The following is a 20896-nucleotide window of genomic DNA, read 5'->3' as shown; positions in this document are numbered from 1 at the left end:
AGCGCTGCATTTTGATTTGCTCCAAACCCGGTTGGAAGACTTTTCTCACCCCTTCCCTCTGTCCGTCCAAGGAGTGGGCATTCCTTTTGGAAACCTCACTCCTGTCTCCACGCTGCTCTGTCCCCGTGGGCAGCAGCTGCTTTTGCGTGGAGCATGAGCCATTTGAAGGACACTCAGCACCACACTGCACTGGCTGACTGTGCCCTGCAGGGAGGCCCCGCAGGCCACAGCAGGACTGCTGTTTGATGTGGGGGTGGCAGCCAAGGCACTGATCGGTCCTCAGTGGACAGGCATTTTTGGTTCACAGGCTGGCGCTCAGTCCACTGAGCCACACCAGCCAGGGCGTGGACAGGTATTTCTGAAGTTGGCACCTTCCCTTGCTGCCTGGCTACAAAAAGGCTGCCAGCCTCATCTGTTCCTTAGTGGAGTCAGCAGGCCTTTCTCCTCCGGGGTCAGTCTAAGGCCTCTGACTCAGCCTTGGCAGCTGTCCAAGACAGGGATGATTCGGAAGTAATCAGAAGAACTCGGGGAAGGAGCAGTTCATTTAATAGACACCGGAAACCACAGTTCAGTAGGGGTGATAAATAAGAGAATATCCTGATAGGCTGCTCCCAGCTTGGGGCAGTGTGGGGAGCAGGGCCTTCTCCCAGATCCCCCCTGGATCCTGGGAGCCTGAATTGTTCCACTCCGAGCCCTAGTGTAAGCGAGCAGGAGAAACATCCGCAGGCCCCCTAATGCCGCCCTCTGGGACCAGAGGGCCTCAGCCCTCTTTTCCAAGAGAGAAGGTGGCCAGACCCTGGACATTGTTGTGACCCCAACGATGAGAAAGAATGTGTTGTGACCCCAGGGGTGAGAAGCAAAGCTAGATGTGGCCGCAACTGTGTTTACTTGGAAGCTCAGCACATCAGCCAGTCAGGTGGCTGGACTGTTGGCTGCATTTTTGTTCTTCCTCGGAAGTGAAAACAACAGAGAAAACCTGGAGCGCCCAGGTTGGGGTGACTCCCAGGAGTTAGGCAGGACAGGGCACCTGTGTCAGTGAACCCCCTGTCTTTGCCTTCCCCTGGCGAGGGGGCCTAGAGACAGTTCCGTGGTTTTGTTTCCGCTCAAACCCAACTGGCTCTATCACGAACAATTGTGCCCTCATAACTTTTTGACACTTAGAAGAAATAGATCAGTTCCTTAAAAATCACAAACTACCAAGACTCAACCAAGATGAAATGGCCAGTCTGAATAGCCCTATAACCATCACATAAATTGAATTCATAAATACAAAGACACCCCCCCCTCGCCCCGCCCTGCTGCAGAAGAAAGCTCTAGGCTCAGGTGATTTCACGGAGAATTCTGTTAAACGCTTAAACAAGAATTATCATCAATTTTACAGAGTCCCTTCCAGAAAACAGAAGAGAAGGGCACACGTTCCGAGCCACGCTGCAAAGCCAGTGTTACTTTGATTTCAAATCCAGATAGAAACAAAACAAAAATAAAACAAGAGAAAAAGGAAAACGACAGACCAGTATCTCCCATGAACTAGGTGAGACACAAAAAATTCTCAGCAAAATGGTAGCAATCGAACCCAGCAATGTATGAAAAGAATTACGTGCCATGACCACGTGGGACGCACCAGTGTTTTCACAGGTGCAAGGCTGGCTCAGCATTTGAAGATCAACCAGTGTTATCTCGCATATCTGCTGACAAAAAGCGTTTGACGAACTCCAACACCCATTTATGATTAAAAAAGAAAAAACCTCTCAGGAAACTAGGAACATAGGGAAAGTACCTCTGTTTGGGAAAGGACGGCTATAAAATTCCTACAGCTAACGTCAGACTTGATGAAATGCTTTACCTGGAAGACTGGGAACAGGCAAAGATGTCTGCCCTCGTTTGGAAAGTTCTAACCACTGCAATAAGATGAGCAAAGGAAATTAAAGAAGTACAGACGGGAGAGGAAGAAATAAACTCTCTACTTGCAGATGTCATGATTGTCTACATACAAAACCCCAAGGAACCTACAAAGACAAACAAAACAACCCTCCTCGTTCAGCAAGTTCCTAGGATGTAAATTCAACACCAGACCCACTAGGTCACGCACATTCACACTCAGAGTGCCTTGCTTGGCTTCCTCTCTTACTTAGACTAAATCTGCGTCTCCCCACGGTGTCTGAGGCCCTGTATAACTTGGTTCTGGCTTCACTTCTACTTCCTCTGACGGCTTTCACCTGGGGTCTTTGCCCAAATGGTTTCTCCTCATCTTTCATGCTGACCTTTAATACCTTCCTAGTCATCTGAAGTAATCTTTATTTATTTGTTTTCCTTGTTTATTACTCTCTCCCCCCACTAGCTAGGGAGGGATCTACTGTTTGTTGCGATTTCCCCAGTCACATGGTGTGTGCCCCGTGGCACCTGCCGAGTGGTGTGTGTTGAGTGAGCGAGTGAAGGCTCTTTGGGTACCTCACTGCATCTGACTGACTTTCCATGTGTTTTAGCTGCATTCACCTTCTCTTCTTTTATTTTCTCTTTTGCTGCCTGCATTTGTTAGCTTTCCATTTTGTTTCCACAGAAGGCTGTATAAGCCAACAATTTAATCTCATGGATCTTGTACTTCTCTGACGGGAATAGTTTCACTGAATGAGTGTTTTCAAAGATTATTCTTTCCATGTTCAAATACAGGAATCTCTGTGTTACAGGTGCTTAATAAATATCCGTGTCGTGCAGCACACCCTGCCTTTCACAGCGCCCGCTCGGCTCAGCCTCACAGCCCCGCTGGAAATGGGCAGGGGAGACCTGTGAGTCTCCTCTCCAGAGAGAGGAGAGCCCAAGGACTCTTGCTGAGTTAGACCAGAACCGAGTCCTCCTGGTTCTTCCCCCTTCATTCATTTAGCACTAAAATGAACAAGGATTTGCTAAGGATCCATTTGGAGAACAAGTGTCACAGGGGTGAAAGTGCAACACTGGAAAAATTGGGTGGCAAATGGCCCCCCTCCTTCCCAGTTCCAGTGCAGCCCCTTCGATTACCTTAATGCAATTAAGGAGCTGAGCCCAGGGGTGAGGAGCCCTGCCTACCCATCCATTATTCCCTCAATGCATTTTGCTTTTCAGAAGAGCTTCTGAGCTGGGGAAGAGGCCACCTCTTTCAGAGGGAGCCAGCCCCTCCCCCTTGGGGCTGAGCTTTTTTTTCAACAGACTGGACTTCAGAGAGCAACCGTCCTGTGGAGTGTGAAGCTGGGGCCGGGGTGATTTTTCACTCATAGGTCTCCTCACCTGTGAAGCAGGATCTCCAGAGACACCAAGAAATAACTTGGAAAGCTGCCTAAGCTCTACTGAGTGAAAAAAAGCAAGTCTCCAATAGTTTATAATCTATGATTTCAATTTTGTTTTTTGAAAACAATATCCATACACCCATACACCCATCCATCCATCCATCCATTAGTATGTACGTAGAAAAATATGGAGGAATGCCTACCAGACACAATCGGTCCTCTCTGGGAGTAGAAATACATAAAATTTTTATTTTTCTACGTTCCATAGTTTTGAGAGGTCAGTATTTTCACAATGAGCCAGCACGGCTTATGTAAACTGAAAATGTACTTAAAGTTGAACAAACTGTATCAGTCAGGGGAAGCCAGTTTCACATCAGGAACAAATAATCCCCAATTAAAACAACAAAACCTTGTATTTTCAATTGGAATAGCATTTGGCTCCTGTGAGAGGTGTTAGCATAGCTCACCACCTTCTGCAGTGACTGAGGACTGGACCATGATTTTTCTTGAGAAAATAAGTCCAGTACAAGCAGGACCCAGGCACAGTGGGCAGTGGGCACAGAGGCCTGTGCACAGTCGGAAAAATATTAAAACAGAACTGTCACCTTTGGTGATAAATTTCAGCAACAACATCTCTGTGTAAGCAGTGCACCTTTCTGAAGCTTCTCCAAGGTAAACCAATTGCATACCTTATCGGTGGCAGCTAATGCAGCTTTGCGCGACAGTCAGCAAGTGGCGTGGGAGACAGCATGGGCCCTGGGGCCTGACTGGCCTGGGGCAGACGCTGGCTCTGCCACTGCTAACTTCCTGATCTGTAAAGTGAATCCATTCTGCACCTTCTCTAGTGATCACTGTAAGGATAAAGTTGAGATAAACCATGGTAAACATGGAGACAAGGGTACTGCCTGGCATGTGGTGAGGGCTCAGGAGATTGAGCCATATATTATTTTTTTATTGTTGACACTATTACAAATGCCCCCCTTTCCCCCACCTTTGCCTACCCCCACCCAGTAGCTGTATAGTATGTTTTAAAAATATTTTGCTTATTTATTTTTAGAGAGAGGGGAAAAGATGGAGAAAGGGAGGGAGAGAAACATCAATGTGTAGTTGCCTCTCACATGCCCCCCAGTGGGGACCTGGCCCTCAACCCAGGCATGTGCCCTGACGGGGAATCGAACCAAGAACAATGACCTGAGAAGACAGACTGAGAGTTTGTTGAGAGAATCTGTTGTACCACTGGGATGGATTACCTAGTGAGCAAATAGTCTGTGGTTGGATGGAAGTAAGTGTTGCCCTTTTCCAGAATGGGGTCTGCCAGATGGAATCAAACTGAAAAATCATTAGGGTCAAAAGAGCTTAGGAAGAGGAGCCGAGATTGGTGGAGACTCTGGGGGGGGGGGAGGGCGGGGAGGACTCAGAGAGGGAACAATGGCTTTTGCCCGCACTTTTGTCTGGGAGAAAGCTGCCCCTCTGGCTCTTGTCCTGATGCCAGGCAATTTGGTTCCTCTCCAAATGAGTGGTTCTTGAATAAACATTTTTGGAGGCAGGAATGCCTTCTTTAGCTTGCACTTTTTAAAAATCCTTAATCGAGGATTTGTTTTTATTGATTTTAGAGAAGGAAGAAGGGGGAGGGAGGGAGAGAGAAAAAGAGTGAGAGAGAGTGAGAAAGAGAGAAACACTGATATAAGAGAAATATTGACTGGCTGCCTCCCATACACACCCTGACCAGGGATTGAACCTGCTGCCTTTTGGTGTATGGAACGATGTTCCAACTGACTGAGCCACCCGGCCAGGGCTGGCTTGCACTTTTAATTAAACATGCTGGATGAGGGAGCATTATTCTTGGCCTTCTAACAACTGGGCATTGAACATAGGGAGTTCGCATTCAGTTATAAAGCTCGGAAGAGTGAGTCTCCTGTGGGTCTATCAGGCTCTGAGCGTCTCCAACCTCAGGGCCATCATCCTCTCCATTTATCTTTGGTTATAAAGTCCTTTGCCCACCCTCATGGAGGCAGCAATGTGTCCGGAGTCAGACACATCCAGTGTCAGATTTCAGCTGTCCTGCTTACCACCCGTACTATGTTTGGCCAGTCACCTAACCTTTCTGAGCCCCCAGTTTATTCACCTCTTAAAAAAAGGAGATGATAAAACTTATCTCTGAGTTGCTATAAGAATCAAAGGAGATGATATGTATATAGCACTTGACATGCATTATGTGCTCAATAAACATTTACTCCTTTCTTTCCTACAGTGTAGGAAGAAAGAGAAAGGATTTAAGTCATTTTACAGTCAAAAAACCCAAACCATTCGAACTGTAAGATGGTCTGCCCTGGGGTGACCGGGAATTGTAGACTGAGCAGGGCTTTGAGAAGGGGCAGGTCTTTGTATCAGCTGAACCTGTAACCACTGTTCAGTAGCTGCAGGCCCATCTCAAGCAACACGTATTGAGTGGTCTGGGCAGAGAGGATCCCTGGCCTCTCATTTCTTCCCTGGGCCTAAGAGGAGCAGATATGAGCACAAGCTTCGAGATGCTATTCTTTCTAGCAGCACACAAGGGAAGGAGATTTGCAGAACCTTTGAGTCATGGCTACAGCAAGACAGACATGGAGACAAAACCTGTTGAATGGCAGAGAAAAATACCTGGCAGGACACGCTGAGCATTATTAAAAGGATATCAGCCAGATGAAAAGCTTTCCAGCTTTCCAGCCATGGAGACATAGGGAGAAGGTCCCCCACCCCACCCTCAATCCCGAGCATGTCTCCCTAGCAGGGCGGCTTACGCTAGTCTTTCACCTTGAGGATGTTCACATGGGGCCTCAAGAGTCTTCAGCCTCTGCCAGTGACTCTGCTGCTCCTGGGGTTCACCAGCTTCATGCCCTTCTTGGTGTCTGGATGGCCCGCTCCCCACCCCACTTCCCAGAGGAAACTGGGCCATCATTCTGCTCCCTGCCTCCCTTATTTGTGAATCTCAAGGAGCATGGGGAACATCCGACCACTGGGCAGGGGTCTGCTTGGTGTGTGCGGCCTTGGGCAGGTTACTTGGCCTCTGCGAGCCTCAGTTCTCTCACCCGTAAATCGGGAGAGGACTTTATTGGGAAGATTATATGAGATTTCATGAACAACTAATACACTGCCTGATACAGTGTCACTCAGTAAACATTCACACTAGTCTCTCCTGCCTCCTTTGTTACCAGCCCCTTTGTCACATGCTTTGTGACCAGCAGCAGATGTCATCCTAATCCTGGCTTCCCTGCCACCTGGCTGTGTGATTTTTTAAGAAATATTTTTTTAATGCTCACCTGTGGACATGTTTATTGATTTTAGATAGAGAGGAAGGGAGGGAGATGGAGAGAAAGAGAGAGAAACATTGATCGGTTGCCTCCCATACATACCCTGTCCAGGGACCGAACCCCCGACCTAGGTATGTGCCCTGACCAGGGATCACACACACAGCCTTTTGCGGTACATGAGACAACGCTCCAACAGCCGACGCACATGGCCGGGGCCTGGCTGTGTGGTTTTTGAGCAAGTGGTTTAACCTCTCTAAGCCACAGTTTCTGCTTCTGTCAGATGGAGCAGAGTAAGACAAATCTGAGGATTAATGAGGTCATTAGCCTCAGCTTCTGGCATATTTTGGACTCATAGTAGGCCCTAAATAAAAATAAAAAGGTAACTGTTGTTTCCACTTTATGGGGGTAGAACAGCGCTGGAGTTCAGCAAGATGAGGCAGTATGTCCTATCCTCTTTCGCGATGTGTCTCTTTGGTCGAGGTCCCAGAGGACACTGTAGAGCAGCTTAGAGCACACGCCCAGCTCTGAGTGCTGGGCTGGAGGTGCTGTCGGGGCCTGATCGCAAAAGGCCTTGAACGCCTGGGAAGGAAGCCGTGGGGGGGGGGGGCGCTGAAGGTCTGTGCACTCAGAGCTGTGCTCGTGAGGTTCAGTGGGCCCGACTGTGCACTGTAGATTGGAGAGGGGACCAGAGGCAGGAGGCCAGGGAGGAGGCCGGCCGGCCGAGTGGTCCAGGTGAGAGGGCCTGAAGGCCCAAGCGCAGGAAGTGCAGAAGCCCTTCTCTAGGGAAGGAGGACTCTGCAAGCAGGGAGGAGAGCCGTTGCGCTTGTCAGATGGAAGAGTCAGAAAGAGTGGATGACGGTTGGAAGTGGAGCTGGCAGGGGTGGGATAAGGGCTGATGCTGTGGGTCTACTGAGTGCCATATCAGGAGGGTCCACAAGGTCATGTCCAGTCAGCCTTTAGCAGAAGGCCCTGGGGCTTAGAAAGGAGGCTTGCTGGGTGGGGTGGGGCAGCTTTCCGACTTTGCGTGAGGAGTAGCCTGGGCTTCAGGAGAGAACATCAGAATGGGTGGACTGCTTCTCCCTCTCTGAAGTCTATCCCCCTTCCTCCCATGGCCTTGCCATGACTTAGGGGATGGGAAAAGGTGTGGCTGGGCTGCATGTGACCTTCGGAGGCAGTGGGCCTGGGTTGCAGCTCCTGCTCTGCCACTTCCCAGACTGCAGAATGTGGCCTTAAATACTGAATGGCTCTTAGCCTCAGTCATGTTACCTGCAAAGTAGGGGCTATGCTAATGCTGACCTTGCGGCGTGATCATGAGACTTAAAGGAGACCATGCACTGAAAGCAGTTAGCATGGTATCCGCCCTAAGAGGTGCTTGGTAGCAATGTTCATTGTTTTCGGGAGGGGCTGGGCATGGAAGGTCCTGGATTGGCCAGAGAAAGCAGAGCAGGTGGACAGGGCCAGGCACAGTGTTCTGAGTCTCAGGCATGGGACCACCATAATTGGGTTCCTAGGGTTAGCAAATAAAATACAGGATGCTTAGTTCAGTTTGAATTTCAGATAAAGGATGAATAATGTTTTATTATAAGTATGTCCCATGAAATGTGGGGGTGTACTTGTACTACAACTCATCTATTGTTTCTCTGAAAGTCATAATTAACTAGGCAGCCTGCATTTTATCTGGAAAGCTTATACCATTGGCGCAAAGGACGGGGGGTGAAGAGGTGGGAGGTAAGGAGGGTGGCAGCTGCCACTGAGGCAAAGACTAGGCACCCTGCTCAGGACCCTGGCTGCACCTGAAGAGTGGGCTGGTCTGAGCCAAGGCACAGAGGATGACCTCCTCCCTTAGCTAGACAGACAGACAGACAGACACACACACACACACATACATATACCCAGCGGCATGCTTGCATGGCAGACGGCAATCATGCCATGGGACTGCCTCTCCCATTAACTTTCAGGACGGCAGCACAGAACACCCAGCCCCAAGTGCAGGGCCCTAGTGAACCTGGGACCCTGTGTGACTGTGCTGGTCCCAGGCCCATGAAGCCAGCCTTGGGGGGAAGAGCAGAGGTCATTCTTTTGGGCCACTTGGCATTTCTGAGCCCCAGTTCTCTTTCTGTGGGACGAGGTGAGGAGGCTCTGTCGGGTCACCTGGGGACGAAGCCTGGGAAACTAGCAGAACCCCAAGGCCTGTGGGTCCTCTCACAGCGGCTCTGCCTCTCCGTCTCCTCCATTCTGCCGTCAGCGGGCACCCTCTTCTTTCTTAGGTTCCTCCTTGATATTTATTGAGCACCTACTGTGTGCCAGACATTGTGCAAAGCACTTCGCATGCAGGTAATCCCCACTGCAGCCCTCTGCTGTGATAATAACAGTAGCACGTATGATGTGTACCCTGTGCCCGGCACCTGGCCAAATGCTTTATCTGAATTAACAGATGTAAGCCCCCAACAACCCTGTGACACAGGCGCTGTTAGTAGTCCCTTTCTGCAGGTGAGGAAACTGATGCCTAATGGGGTCAGATATCTGACTGGGTGAACAAGTTGTCGGTGGCACGGCTGGGTTTGAACTCAGGCCGTGGGGGCCCCCAGGCGCCGCACATTTGAGTCCTGCATTACACTACCTCCGTTACCTCCCGCCGTGACTCTTGGCTTCCAACCTTCATTCCTTCTCCTTGATCTGGGCCCTGGTGGGCGCCCCAGCTTCTCTGGTAGAACATGGCATTTCAGCTGCAGCCTCTACCGCCCCAGCCTTGCCTTGGCCAGGTTCCCTGCAGAGGGATCCTACCAGCCCAGCTCACCTCCTCACACAGGTCCTTGCAGAGGCTGCTGGGCAGCTTGGGGAGCAGGAATGCATACTCATCTGGGCAGCTGTGGCTGGCCCGGTGGCAGGGTCTCATGACGCAGAAAGACCATGCATGGCTGTGGATCCTTGAGCAGGAGGGTAATGGGAAATGGTGTCCCTCAGAGGGGCTGCTTCTCTGTCCTGTTCCATCAAGGCCTGGAGTTGATGCCTTGTCTGAGGGAGGAGCCAGCATGTCCTGACCTATAGTCCAGACAGGCCTCTGTGGAAGAGCTTTCCATTCTGAAGCCAAAAGCCCCGCCAGGGGCAAGAGTTACCCCTCCCGTTGCATCAGTAAACGTGAAATGAGACACCGGGTGAGGAGGTCTTCCTTTCGGCCTGGGGCTTCTTGCTGCCATCCTGCCTGGGCAGCTGGTAGTGGTCTCTGGGTTGCTCCTCCTCACCTTCCTTCTCCCTTTCCCTTCACATGGCAGAGCTCCGCCTGGAAGGGAACTTCCTGCACCGCCTCCCCAATGAGGTCAGCACCTTGCAGCACCTTAAGGCCATCGACCTGTCTCGGAACCAGTTCCATGACTTCCCCGAGCAGCTCACCACCCTGCCTGAGCTGGAGACCATCAATCTGGAGGAGAACGAGATTGTGGGTGAGTGGACACAGCCCCTCCGGCCCCTGCACCTCCCTCGGTCAGCGCCTCCTTCCTCTGAGCTCGCTTTCCTGAGTGAAGCTCGCCGGGCCTCACGGGGCACCGGGCGTGGGGCTCTGGAGTCACACTTCCACAGGCATGAGGGCTGGGCTGGGCTTTCTGGTCTGAGACGGCTGGGCACAGAGCACGGAATCTTTGAAGGTAACCCTTACGAGGCCCTGCCACCCGCCAGGGGTGGGGTTGGACACTTGCTTTCACCTGGCAGGTAGAAGGTTTCAGTTTTCTCCATGGCAAGGCCTGAACTAGCAGGGCCACCCTTTGGCCACAAGCTATGCCTCTCGCATCAGTCTGCCCGCCGGGGCTGTCTCTAAGGCCCTTTGGCTTGGACCCTCTGTGCATTTACTGCCCCCTGAGTCCCTGGCTCTGCCTTCCTGGTTTTCACAGTGAGCTGTGCCATTAGTAAGCAGAGGGCCACTAGGCCAACATGTTTGGAACACCCTCTGTGTGCCTTCCAGTACAAATGTGCTCCCCCAGGGAGGCAGAGGGTCTCCTGCTCTGGTCTGAGATGTGTCTTCTGCAAACAGCAGACTGAAGTGAGGTGGCCTTTGCTGAGGTCCAGGAGCTGTTCCTTTCTGCCTTCGAAGCACTTGTGTACCTCTTGGTCTCACAGGACCTGGGCAGTGTTTCCAGCTGCTGTCTGTTCTCCCCGGGGAGAACCCAGCGCTCGCCAGGGTCCCTCTGAGCTGCCCTTCCCCTGCTCAGCCGTCCTGGTGCTCAGGGAGCCCATCTCCAACCGTTTTACCCTCTCTCACTTTGCCCCTAATGCTAATACTTTCGATAATAACTCCCTTCCATTATGCTCGTATTTCCATAAGCCTTTTCATAGCCATTGTGCCACATGAGTAAAAACAACAGCTCTCTAATGGTTTGGAGCTGCCTGATGGGGAACGGCCTGCCTCGTGTGGTGGCGAGCATCCCACCTATCAGGGGCTCTGGCCCTGGCTGAGCAGGAGCGGGAATCAGCTGACCTCTGAGGTTCTGGGTTCATTCTTAACAGATGACCAAACTGAGGTGCAAAGAGGTCATAAGAGAGCATCAGGTCGCACAGAATTGCCAGGATGAGAATACTTGACTTTAAAACTCAGCCCTGTGTCTGGAACGGGGTTTCCTTGACAGGCCCTCTGGGAAGGCTCTGGGGATGGGCTCTGATTCAGTCTCACCCCCAGAGACCAGGATCCCTGAGTGACTTGCCCCTTGGTTGAACCCCCGGTCACTCGGGCCTGTGTGCCGTACTGGAGTGGAAGGAGCATGCTCAGAAGGGCCTTTTCCCTGCGAGACTCTCCCTCCTGTGCGAGACCCACCCAGGGTACTGCCCTGAGCCGTTCCTTCTCAGCCGGGCCTCCATCCTGGGCTCTCCCTCCTCTGCCTCTTATTCCTTCAGGCATTTCTGATGCCTTCAGCCCTTTCGGCTGCTTATCCAAATGGGGCAACAGCCACACAGGGGCTGCTATAGGCTGATGCCGAGACCAGAACCAGCATGGAGCTGCAGGCAGGCAGGTCAGGACGAGCACTGGCCACTGGCTTCCTCCTCTCCTAACCACGGCCTTTGAAGACTCACAGCACCTCTCCGAGCCTCGGCTTCTTCTCAGCTCTCAAGTGGAGGTTCACTCCCCACCCCCAACAGTGACTTTTCCCCAAGCAGCAGAACAGGGGGAGTGGGCATCCAGGCTTGCTGCAGTACAAGAAGTAACTCTCCCGAAAGCAGGCGGTGCAGGGTGCCATGCTTCCCTAACCCTTCCCCTCCACAAGGACAACATCCCTCAGCAGCAACAGCCCCGGAGCAAAGATCCGCTACTTTGTCTCATTGTTTTACAGACACAGCTCTGCCCTTCTGAAGCGACAGTGAGAATGAACTCGTAATGTTTGGCAAGACTGCTCAGGCATGGGCCCATGTCGACAGAGTAATCATCCCCATTGGACAGCTGTAGATGCCCAGGCTGTAAGATTCTCTGGGCAGGCAGGGGAGGAGGAGGCTCTTCCAGGCGGCCGCAGCTTCACTCTGGTCTCCAACAAGAGAAGAGATCCCCAGGATGTGGCATCTCTGCCGTCCTCCCTAGTCGGGGAGGTTATTACAGATGCCCAGGACCTAGGATTGCCCTCCCCTGACATTCGTATCTCTGTTCCAGCTTCCCTGTTTCACAGAATGGTCGGCATCACTGGGGCAGTGGGAGCATGGCTTTATTTCACTTTGGTGGCTCTCCGCCAACCTGGGCCAGAGGTTCTGCCTGCTCTGGTGCTCTCAGAACCCACGCGTGGTTGTGGGGATGCGGCAATCGCTGAGCACCAGGATGCTGTTGGCACTCAGCTGATAGCACAAAAACAGCAAGAAGAGAAGTTCCTTATTTAAAAGAAAACAAGCGGCTTCTGAGCTGTTAGCTGGCTAGTCTCCTGCCCGTGTCTCTGTCCAGAGTGCTGGACAGCAGCCCCCGTGCCCTGAATCTGAGCTCAGCCTTGCCAGGACCTACTCAGGGACGAAGAGGCATGCAGGGGCAGGAGCACGGGTGTGGACACGGATGCCCTTGGGAAATGTTTCTTCATTTGCCGGTTGTTGTTTTCTGATCGAGCAGCTTGCTCTGTGTCAGGCACCGTGCTGGAGAGAGGTGGGCGAAGCAGACTCTCCATTCTCACAGGCTTGTGGCAGGGTCTTCACACCAGCTGCTGCCCGGTGACTGCTTCACATCTGGATATCCTGTAAGCATTTTGCAAGTATGCTCTTGTTTATGAGGCAGGAGCTGTTATCCTCCCTGGGCCAGGAAAACAAGGCACCGGGAAGTTAAATAACTTGGCCAAAGTTGTGGCACCTGGGTGGAACCTGGGTTCCAGCCCAAGCAGTCTTGATGCAGAGCCCCAGCTGTTTAGGACAGTGCTTTGCATAAGGAGAGATTTTTGCACATAGCTGTAGGGAGATGGAAAGCCACAGGAGCCAGGGCTGGTGTGATTCAGTGGATTGAGTGCTGGCCTGCGAACAAAAAGGTTGTGGGTTCGAGTCCCAGTCAGGGCATGTGCCTGGGTTGCTGGCCAGGTCCCCTGTACTGGGGATGTGAGAGGCAGCTGATGGATGTTTCTCTTTCATATAGATGTTTCTCTCCCTCTCTTTCTGCCTCCCTCCTTTTCTCTCTAAAGGAAATAAAATCTTAAAAAAAAAAAAAAAAGAAAGAAAGCCAGCCACAGGAGAGTTATAGCTGAAGCACATAACTTTGGTTGGAAGGGAACTGTCTTGGGGTGGAGGGAACACCTGTGGTAATGAGGCCGGATCTCCCAGGCCACGTAGCCGAGGCAGTCAGCCTGGCTCCTGATAGCGCTGCCTCAAGTGTTGAAGCAGGTGGGCAGCATCCCAGGATGGAAGAGCAGCCAATAAAAGACCATGTTATTGCTGAGAAGAGTTGTTACAGTTTCTGAGAAGAGTTGTTAGATTGTATATCCAATCTGGGCCCGGAAGTGTGCAGGGGGCAAAGCTGTGGTGGGAGCCCCACTGGGTGCACATCATCCCACTTTTGCTGGCGAGCCAGGGACGAGGAGTAGTTCCAACAGCGGCTTTTATCCTTCTTTATTTTCTTTCCCTGCAGCTTGTACTTAAGAAAAAAAGTCTGTACGTTCTTCAGTGGATTCTTAAAATACTCTTTGCTCCGCATCCACTGTCTGCAACTCCATAACTCTGTCCTCCTTCAGGAGCACCTTCGGGTCCCCTCTGCTGTCTCCTCCTCAGCAACCCTCTAGTTCAACCCCCTCTGGAGGATCTGAGGTCCCCAGTGGCAAGTGGGGAGATGGGGTGACTGTGGCTCTGAGGCTCAGCCCCCATATTTGAAGTGCAGCTGTATCAACAGTTAAGGTTACGATGCCCTCCACTTGGGGTCCAGCCCTTAATGTGTTGCTCAGTGAAAGCTGCCTGTTGTGATTACCTCCTGGGGGCTGAGGGCCCAGTGAAGAGAGCCTGGATGTGGCCTTGGCCTTGCGCCTCTGTGTTGTGGCTGAAGTATATAGGCTTTGGGATCAGAAACTACCCTGCCTCCACTATTTCCTGGCTTGGTGACCTTTGGCACCAAGAAAACCAGAGCTGAAAAGTAGTTAAAGCAGTGAAAACAGCTTTTATTCAGGGCTATTGCAATAACAGAAAAGAGACCTCGGTATAGAACCAGGCTCTACCACAAATACAACAGGGGCACTTGGGAATTTATAGCCAAAGAGCAAGAGGGTGGGGGGGGGCAGTGGCTAGAATACCACTAAGAGGAAAACCGTCATGGGTAGCGGGAGATCTGGCTAAGTGACCTCACAGGATTCGTGCCGAAGGCAGGCCAGGTGACCAGACATCACCTGGGGACGATGAAGGACGAGGAACCTGATTAGATGTCAAGGATGGTCAGATATGGAGGGCGGAGGGTTCTGACCAGCCCTACTCGCCGTCCTGCAGCCAGACTTCTTGCTTGGGACGCAGCTCCCAGCCACGGCCCAGCCTAGTGACTCCCTCCCAGCTGCCCGAATGCCTTTTTGTGCCCGACATGTGTATGTGCCAGGTACCGTGTGACACCGTAGGCATTCAGAGAAAGCTCCACCCTCAGGAGCTTTAAGAGTGTTCTCAGGGTGTGCAGGGGGCTAGGCCCCTGGTCTGATAAGCAGAACCAGGTGCTCAGGGAGCTCAGAGCCAGGTCCACCCAGGTGAGAAAGGAGGTCGAACTCCAGGCAGGGCTTTGGCTTCCTGTTCACACTGCCCGGGGACTCTCGAGTGCCTCTCCTTTCTGGTCTCAGTGAGTGTCCTCTGTCTCCTCATCAGTCTGCCCACCCAGTGGCTGGGTGGTCTGGGCCAAAGGGGCTTCCTCTCACTGTGCCTCAGTTTCCATGATTTGCATAGCCCCTGGCCCAGAACCCATGAAAATGAGTACCTGGAGGGTCCTTCTGGCTGGTTCACTCAGCTCCCCGCAGAGGCCACATCCGAGGCTTCTGTGAGTGGCAGTGAGGGGCTCGTGAGCTGTCATGCTTTCAGGGGAGTCTGAGGCTCAGCGCTGCTTCCCTTTCCACACGCTCTTATACCCCGGTCGCTTCAGAGTCCAGCTGAGGCCAAGACGTTGCCGCCCAGTGTGGTCGCTGGTGGCTGCACGCTCAGAAGCTAGGGCATGTCCCCAGGGATCGTGGTGGTGCTCCGCCGGTGCACTTGGTGCAGGCACAGACTGGTGACAGGGAGCAGGGCCCCTCCACTCGTCACATGTGCTGCTGGAGCCCTGTGCTGGCACGCTGTATACTGTCGCCTTGGTGATTTCTCATGGCTTCCCTGCGAGAGGAGCAGAGGGACCCCTGTTTTACAGGTGAGAGAGCTGATGTTCAGAGACGCTGCCTAGTGCAACACAGTCAACCACCGGAAAAGCCAGCTCTGCTCAGCAGCTTGGCTGCCTGTCCCTGCCCAGGACCGTAGGAAGCGAGGGGTGTTCACCTGAAGGAGATGGAGGTGGCAGGTGCTGGGGTATAAGTTTTACAAGTGTTGTCACAGACAGTAAGGGACAGGTCTGTTCTGCACTGTGACTCAGATCAGGAGGCATGGAAGTTTCTGGAACCAGTCTGACACTTTCTCCAGGAAGCTATTTTCTTCAAAACAGATCAGCAAGGACATGCTTGTCACCGGGACTTCAGAGAGCTCAGAGGTGCTGTGACACCTGCTGTGTGCCCCTCGCTTCTGTTGGAGGTGGGGTCCCTGGACTGGGGGGTGGAAGGGAGGTGTTCCTGGTTAGGGGGCCCAGAGAGCGGGGAGCATCCTGGTCAAGGAAGCCAGCCACTCCTGGGCCCCAGGGAGCCCTGCCAAAAGGTGGTTTTCTCTCTCCCATTACTGAGGGGGCCTCTTGGAGGGTCCTTACAGCTGGTCAGTGGGAGGCAAGCCAGGCTGCAGGGCTGTGTGTGCGGTGGTGTGAGGGGCCCAGGGGGGGCAGCCAGCCAGCTCGACTGCATTTTCTGGTTCCCGCACTTCCTAGATGTGTGACCTTAGGCAAGTTACCTAGCCTCTCTGCTCTTCATTTTCCTCACTTATGAAGTGGAGATAATAATGATCAACTTACAGGGTTGTTGCAAGGATTAAAAAACTCAAAGAGCTTAAGTCAGCCAGCACTCATGTTAAACAAACAAACAAAAAAGCACCATCAACAACAAAATTTGACCCAACACAGAGATCTCGAAGACCCAGATCCCTGCCAGGAACACCTTGGGCTGCAGCTTTGGGGAGAAGAGGCCTCTGGGAGCTGCCTGGGGGCCGAGTCGCCTGCCAGTTCCTGTCGAAGCCCTTGGGTTGCTTTCTCCTGTGCCACCCCCACCTGACGGTGGATATTGTGGGGCTGGCTGTGAAGCAGCAGGCAGCAAACCAGGGCCAGCTCTGCTGCTTAATAGCTGTGTGCCCTCCAGTGTCAGTCTTCTCTGAAACTCAGTTTCCTCATCTGTAAAGTGGGCAGAGGGGCACTTTACAGATGAGCAATGGTGGGCCGAGGAATGCTGCTCTACCCCCACGGCTGTGGGGGGAACAGGTGGAAGTGCTTTATAAACTTGAGTGACACGCACATATAAGGAACTGTCCTGAGCTAGTGACCTTCCCTCCCCTTTCCCCAGAAGAGTTAGGGGGTAAGTCCATCCCAGTTACCAAGCCAGGCGGGTGGGGATTCTTTCCAAAGGGCAGAGAGCACAGCCTAGCGTGGGCTGTCCTCACCCTTCCAGGCATTACCCACTGTTACTGCAGCGCTTTAAAGCGTGGAAGGGGAGGATGCTGTAGAAACCTCCCTAGAGGTCAGAGGCTCAGTGTCCAGTCAGCTTGGAGGTGGGGGTGGGAAGGTCCAGACAGCCTCCTTTGAAAGCCCTGGGACAGCCTGGTGATCGGAGCTCCTGGCTGACGTGGCGGTTCCAGAGAGCCGCGAGACGAGTATGCACACGTAGCCTTGCGGGAGCATTCAGCCCTGCTCCGGGGCATACATCCAAAAGCTGTATGACCCAGCCCTTAAAGATAGATGGAGGCCACCTGGGTGTGTCCGTGCATCACTGGCAGAGCAGAGGTGGAGGGGTGGCACACAGTGTGGTGTTTAGGCAGCAGTCAAGAGTGCACAGCTCAAACACACACGGGGCCTTGTGCGTGAACTGGAAAATGTGGGTTAGTCACCACACCACTGGCATTGGCCATTGACTCCCCTCCCCACCAAAATGAACCAGGACTTCCTGATGGCTGATCCCAGGACTGTGAAGGCTCGAGATGGGCCTGACTCGAAAGTAAGGAATTGGGTCCAAAAGCAGGTGGGGCAGGTCCAGAGACGCCGGAGCCAGATGGAAGGGGCTCCTACTGGCCAAACTGGAGACAGTTCGAGCACCAAGATGAAATTAAACACAGTAATGAATTGTAAGAAATATAGGAGTTCATACTGATAATATAGAGACAGAAGGGAGAGAAGGGAAGGCTGTTGCTTGGAGTGTTGCTAGAGTTGGAAAATGATCATTTTATAACCTATACAAAGAGCAGATCAGGAACCATCAGTGGGCGCTAGATCTGGGGCAGTGGGTGCTCAGTGCAGACGAGGAGCAGGACCCTTGCACGCTGCTAAAGTGTCCCCGACGATTTGTTTCTCCTCTCATCTGCTGGGCATACAGGGCCATTGTGAAGAGTGCCACTGTGTGCATCTGTGAGTGAGTATTTGAGGACCTGTTTGCAATTCTCTCGGTGCCACCTAGGAGTGGAACTGTTGGGATGAAGAAACTCTGTGTTTAACTCTATTTTTAGGACCCTTTTCTGCACCAGGAGCTGAGCCCAGGTGTAGTGGGTGATGGAGAGCTGCTCCCACCGAGTGTTGATGTCTTCCTGTTTCATCGTCCTTCTTGGCCCCGGGTCCCCTAATCTAGCCCTCTCTCCCTCGCAGATGTGCCTGTGGAGAAGCTGGCCGCCATGCCCGCCTTGCGCAGCATCAACCTCCGCTTCAACCCGCTGAGCGCAGAGGTGCGCGTTATTGCCCCGCCACTCATCAAGTTCGACATGCTCATGTCTCCAGAGGGCGCTCGGGCCCCTCCACCTTAGGCCTCGCACCTCATGCCCGCCCGGCAAGGGACAGAGGCTACCGGGCCTGGCACCCTGAGGGGAGGGAGTCCCAGGGCTCATGGGAAGCCAAGCTTGGGGGGCTGGGGATGGGTGGGCCGAACAGTGCGTGGTGGGAGGGGGTACAGTGGTCCAGGATAGATAGCTTAGAGCAGTAGGGGGCCATGGAATGCCCAGAGGGAGGAGGCGAGGTAGGGGCGATGGCCTGGACTCTGGGCGTTTTTAGTCTCTGTGCAAACTGGGACAGACCCCCACCCTCTCTGAGTCTTATAATTTGGGGACAGGGGTGCTGGCCAGGGGCCTTTGCCTCCTTTGGGACCTTGGAGGCTTTCTCGGAAACACGGGCCTCCAGGTTACCTTCAAATCCTCAGTACCTTCTGAGCTCACCGCTGAGCATCACTGAGCGTTTTCTAGGCCCATGTTGGTTGAGGCCTTGCTTCTAGTACTGAGAGCGAGTGGCTGCCCTGAGAGGAATAGAAGACAATACGCATCTATTTATTGCTTCCTGAGAACCAGCCCGAGGAGGCCCTTCACAGCACCCCACCCTCAGCCCCGTGGGTGCCTGGATTGGCGGGAGCCGGGGCCAGGAGTTGTGGGAAACCCGACGAGAGAGTGCGGATGCTGCGGCAGGGCTGATGGTGTTTACAAAGGAGCCCAAGGACCATCAATCAGGCCAGGAGACTGGGGAGCAGATCAAGTGGGCTCTGTTCTTCCTCATGATTAAGAAATTGCTGGGGCGGGAGTTCTGAGTACACCCTCCCTCCCTCCCTCCCTCGGGAGTGACCATCTGTGCTTGCGTCCCCCTGGAGCTGCGGGAGAACAGTCCGGAAACGAAGCCGCATGCACCTGCGCCTCCCTTCACACCGTCTCCCTCTGGCAGCGGTCTGGCTGCCTTGCCATTGGTTCACCGGGAGGCAGAAGGCACTGTGGACCGTTGGGTTTGTAGCCAGCCAGCTCCAGGGCCACCGCCCAGACCCTGACAACCTAGTCATTTCTAGGCTCTCAACCTGGAATCCAGGGTCTGGTCAGGCAAGAGGGTGACCTGCCATCCTTGTTTGCTCAGGACACAGGACTTTCAGTGCTCACACAGGGACAGGACCAGCAAACAGGTACAACCGGTGGCTCTACCAGGTGAGGACATAGAGCTCTTGCTTCCTGCGACAATACCTGTGGTTCAGAGAACCCCTGACTTTCTGATCCTGCGGGTATCTACCTCCCACCAGCTCATCTGTGGAGCAAGGAGATCGGAAGCCCACCGGGTCTGGACTTCAGTCCGAGTCAGAACTTGAGGCAAAGCAGGCCACCCAGATTCTACACCCACGAACCAGTGGCCACTCTTCCACAACTGGGGTTAAGCCGTTCAGAGTTCAGACCACCACTCAGCACTAGCCCTTTCTCAGAACACTCCGTTTCCTTCCCCTGCCCCAGCCCCGAGGCTGCCTCTGCCCAGGCCTCCTCTCTGTTGGCCAGAAGCTGACAGGTTGGTAGGTTGTGACCAAGCACTTGAGAACCTGGTGACCCAGTTGTTGCCTTGTTCACTCCGCTTATCTCCCAGGCCTGGTTGGTCAAGCTCTGGGAAAAGGGTTTTCAGGGTGAGGAGGCCCGGCGAGGCCTCTAGGGCTACTGAGTTCAGGGGGCACAAGGAAGGGCTGCAGTCTAGTCCAGCCTGGCCTGGCCCCTCTCAATCCTGTGTCCCGGAGCGGGGGTTTCTCCTTTTTGAAGAAGGGGTGCATTTTCCCGATGTGCAAAAATGCGTTGCATGGCCAGAGCCTTGCAAGTCAGTGTGGTCTGTGGGCCAGCAGCCTCTGCCTCCTTGGGAGCTCGTTAGAAATGCAGGGCCCCAGGCCCCCAGATCTCAGACTTCCGGAATCAGAGCCTGCCGTCCAAAAGATCCCCAGGGCATTCCTACAAGCACTTTACTGTTTGAGAAACAAGGGCCTGGGCTAGCCCGAGGGTTGTCCTGGGAGTGAAGGGCGGAGTTTCTCAGCTTTCCCCCAACACCAAGTCTGCCCACCCCCCTCCATAAAGCAGCATTTCCCTCCCTCTCCAGGCCTCTTAGATCTTTTCAGAGTCTGCGTGATACTCCCAGCTAAAGGAGCGACCTGGAGTCACCAGGAAATGAGGGCCAGGTTTGCCTGGCTCTCTGGCCTGCCTCTTCCCTGTGAACCCCAGGTACCAAGCTGCTGCTTCCCCCGGTCCTCATCTCAGGCCCTTAGAAGGGGCTGTTTCTGGAAGCTGCTTTCTACTCTGCTCGGGGGGGTTTGCCCTGGCCTTTCTGGGGAAGCGTGGGCCAGCAGAGAGGCCCCGGTCGGAGCCTGCAGTGTGAGCCCTTAGCTTCAGTCTGCAATAAAGAATGCATTGGTTTCACCTGCCCAGTCGGTGCGTGATTCACTCTCACCACACAGGCCTCCTGCGGCCTGGGGGTCAATCCTGCCCACCTGAGGAGAGGTGGGTGCCCCTCTGGGTGGAAGCTAGACAGGCCATATGGAGTGGAATCGCAGATGGGCACAGGTGCAGCAAAGGGCGACTGATGCATGCGCTGAAGCTCTGCTGCCGCAGACAACTAAACAGCAGGTCTGGGGAGGGGGCCCGTGCACCTAGGGAAGGGGGAAGGAACCTGTTGTCTCCCAATTTTTCCCTCCCTGATGCCAGAAGTTACACCCTTAGCAATTCCTTTGTCAGAGTCCGCGGTTCTCAAAGAAGGGTCTCTGGACCAGCAGCACTGACATCTCCAGGGAGCTGGTAAGATGTGCGAGCTCTCAGTCCCACCCCAGATCCCCAGAATCAGGCACTCTGGGGCCCAGCACT

The 20896-nt window shown here is 53.5% G+C and overlaps 1 protein-coding gene across 2 annotated transcripts in view; it reads left to right on the top strand.

Annotated features, from left to right (window-relative positions):
- The window catches only part of LRRC20 (leucine rich repeat containing 20), a 55887-nt gene extending 35432 nt beyond the window's left edge, over window positions 1-20455 (top strand). For both annotated transcript variants that reach the window (XM_053663847.1, XM_053663846.1), the window contains exons 3-4: window positions 9820-9987; window positions 17916-20455. In XM_053663847.1, coding sequence (XP_053519822.1) covers window positions 9820-9987; window positions 17916-18070 — 323 coding nt within the window. In that variant the 3' untranslated portion in view covers window positions 18071-20455. The remainder of the gene's footprint in view (window positions 1-9819; window positions 9988-17915) is intronic.
- The last annotated feature ends 441 nt before the right edge of the window (window positions 20456-20896 follow it).

This window comes from Artibeus jamaicensis, unplaced genomic scaffold (genome assembly GCF_021234435.1).
Source record: "Artibeus jamaicensis isolate MK-2021 breed Jamaican fruit bat unplaced genomic scaffold, CSHL_Jam_final contig_332, whole genome shotgun sequence".
Taxonomy (NCBI): domain Eukaryota; kingdom Metazoa; phylum Chordata; class Mammalia; order Chiroptera; family Phyllostomidae; genus Artibeus; species Artibeus jamaicensis.
This window is presented reverse-complemented; position numbering and strand designations above follow the sequence as displayed.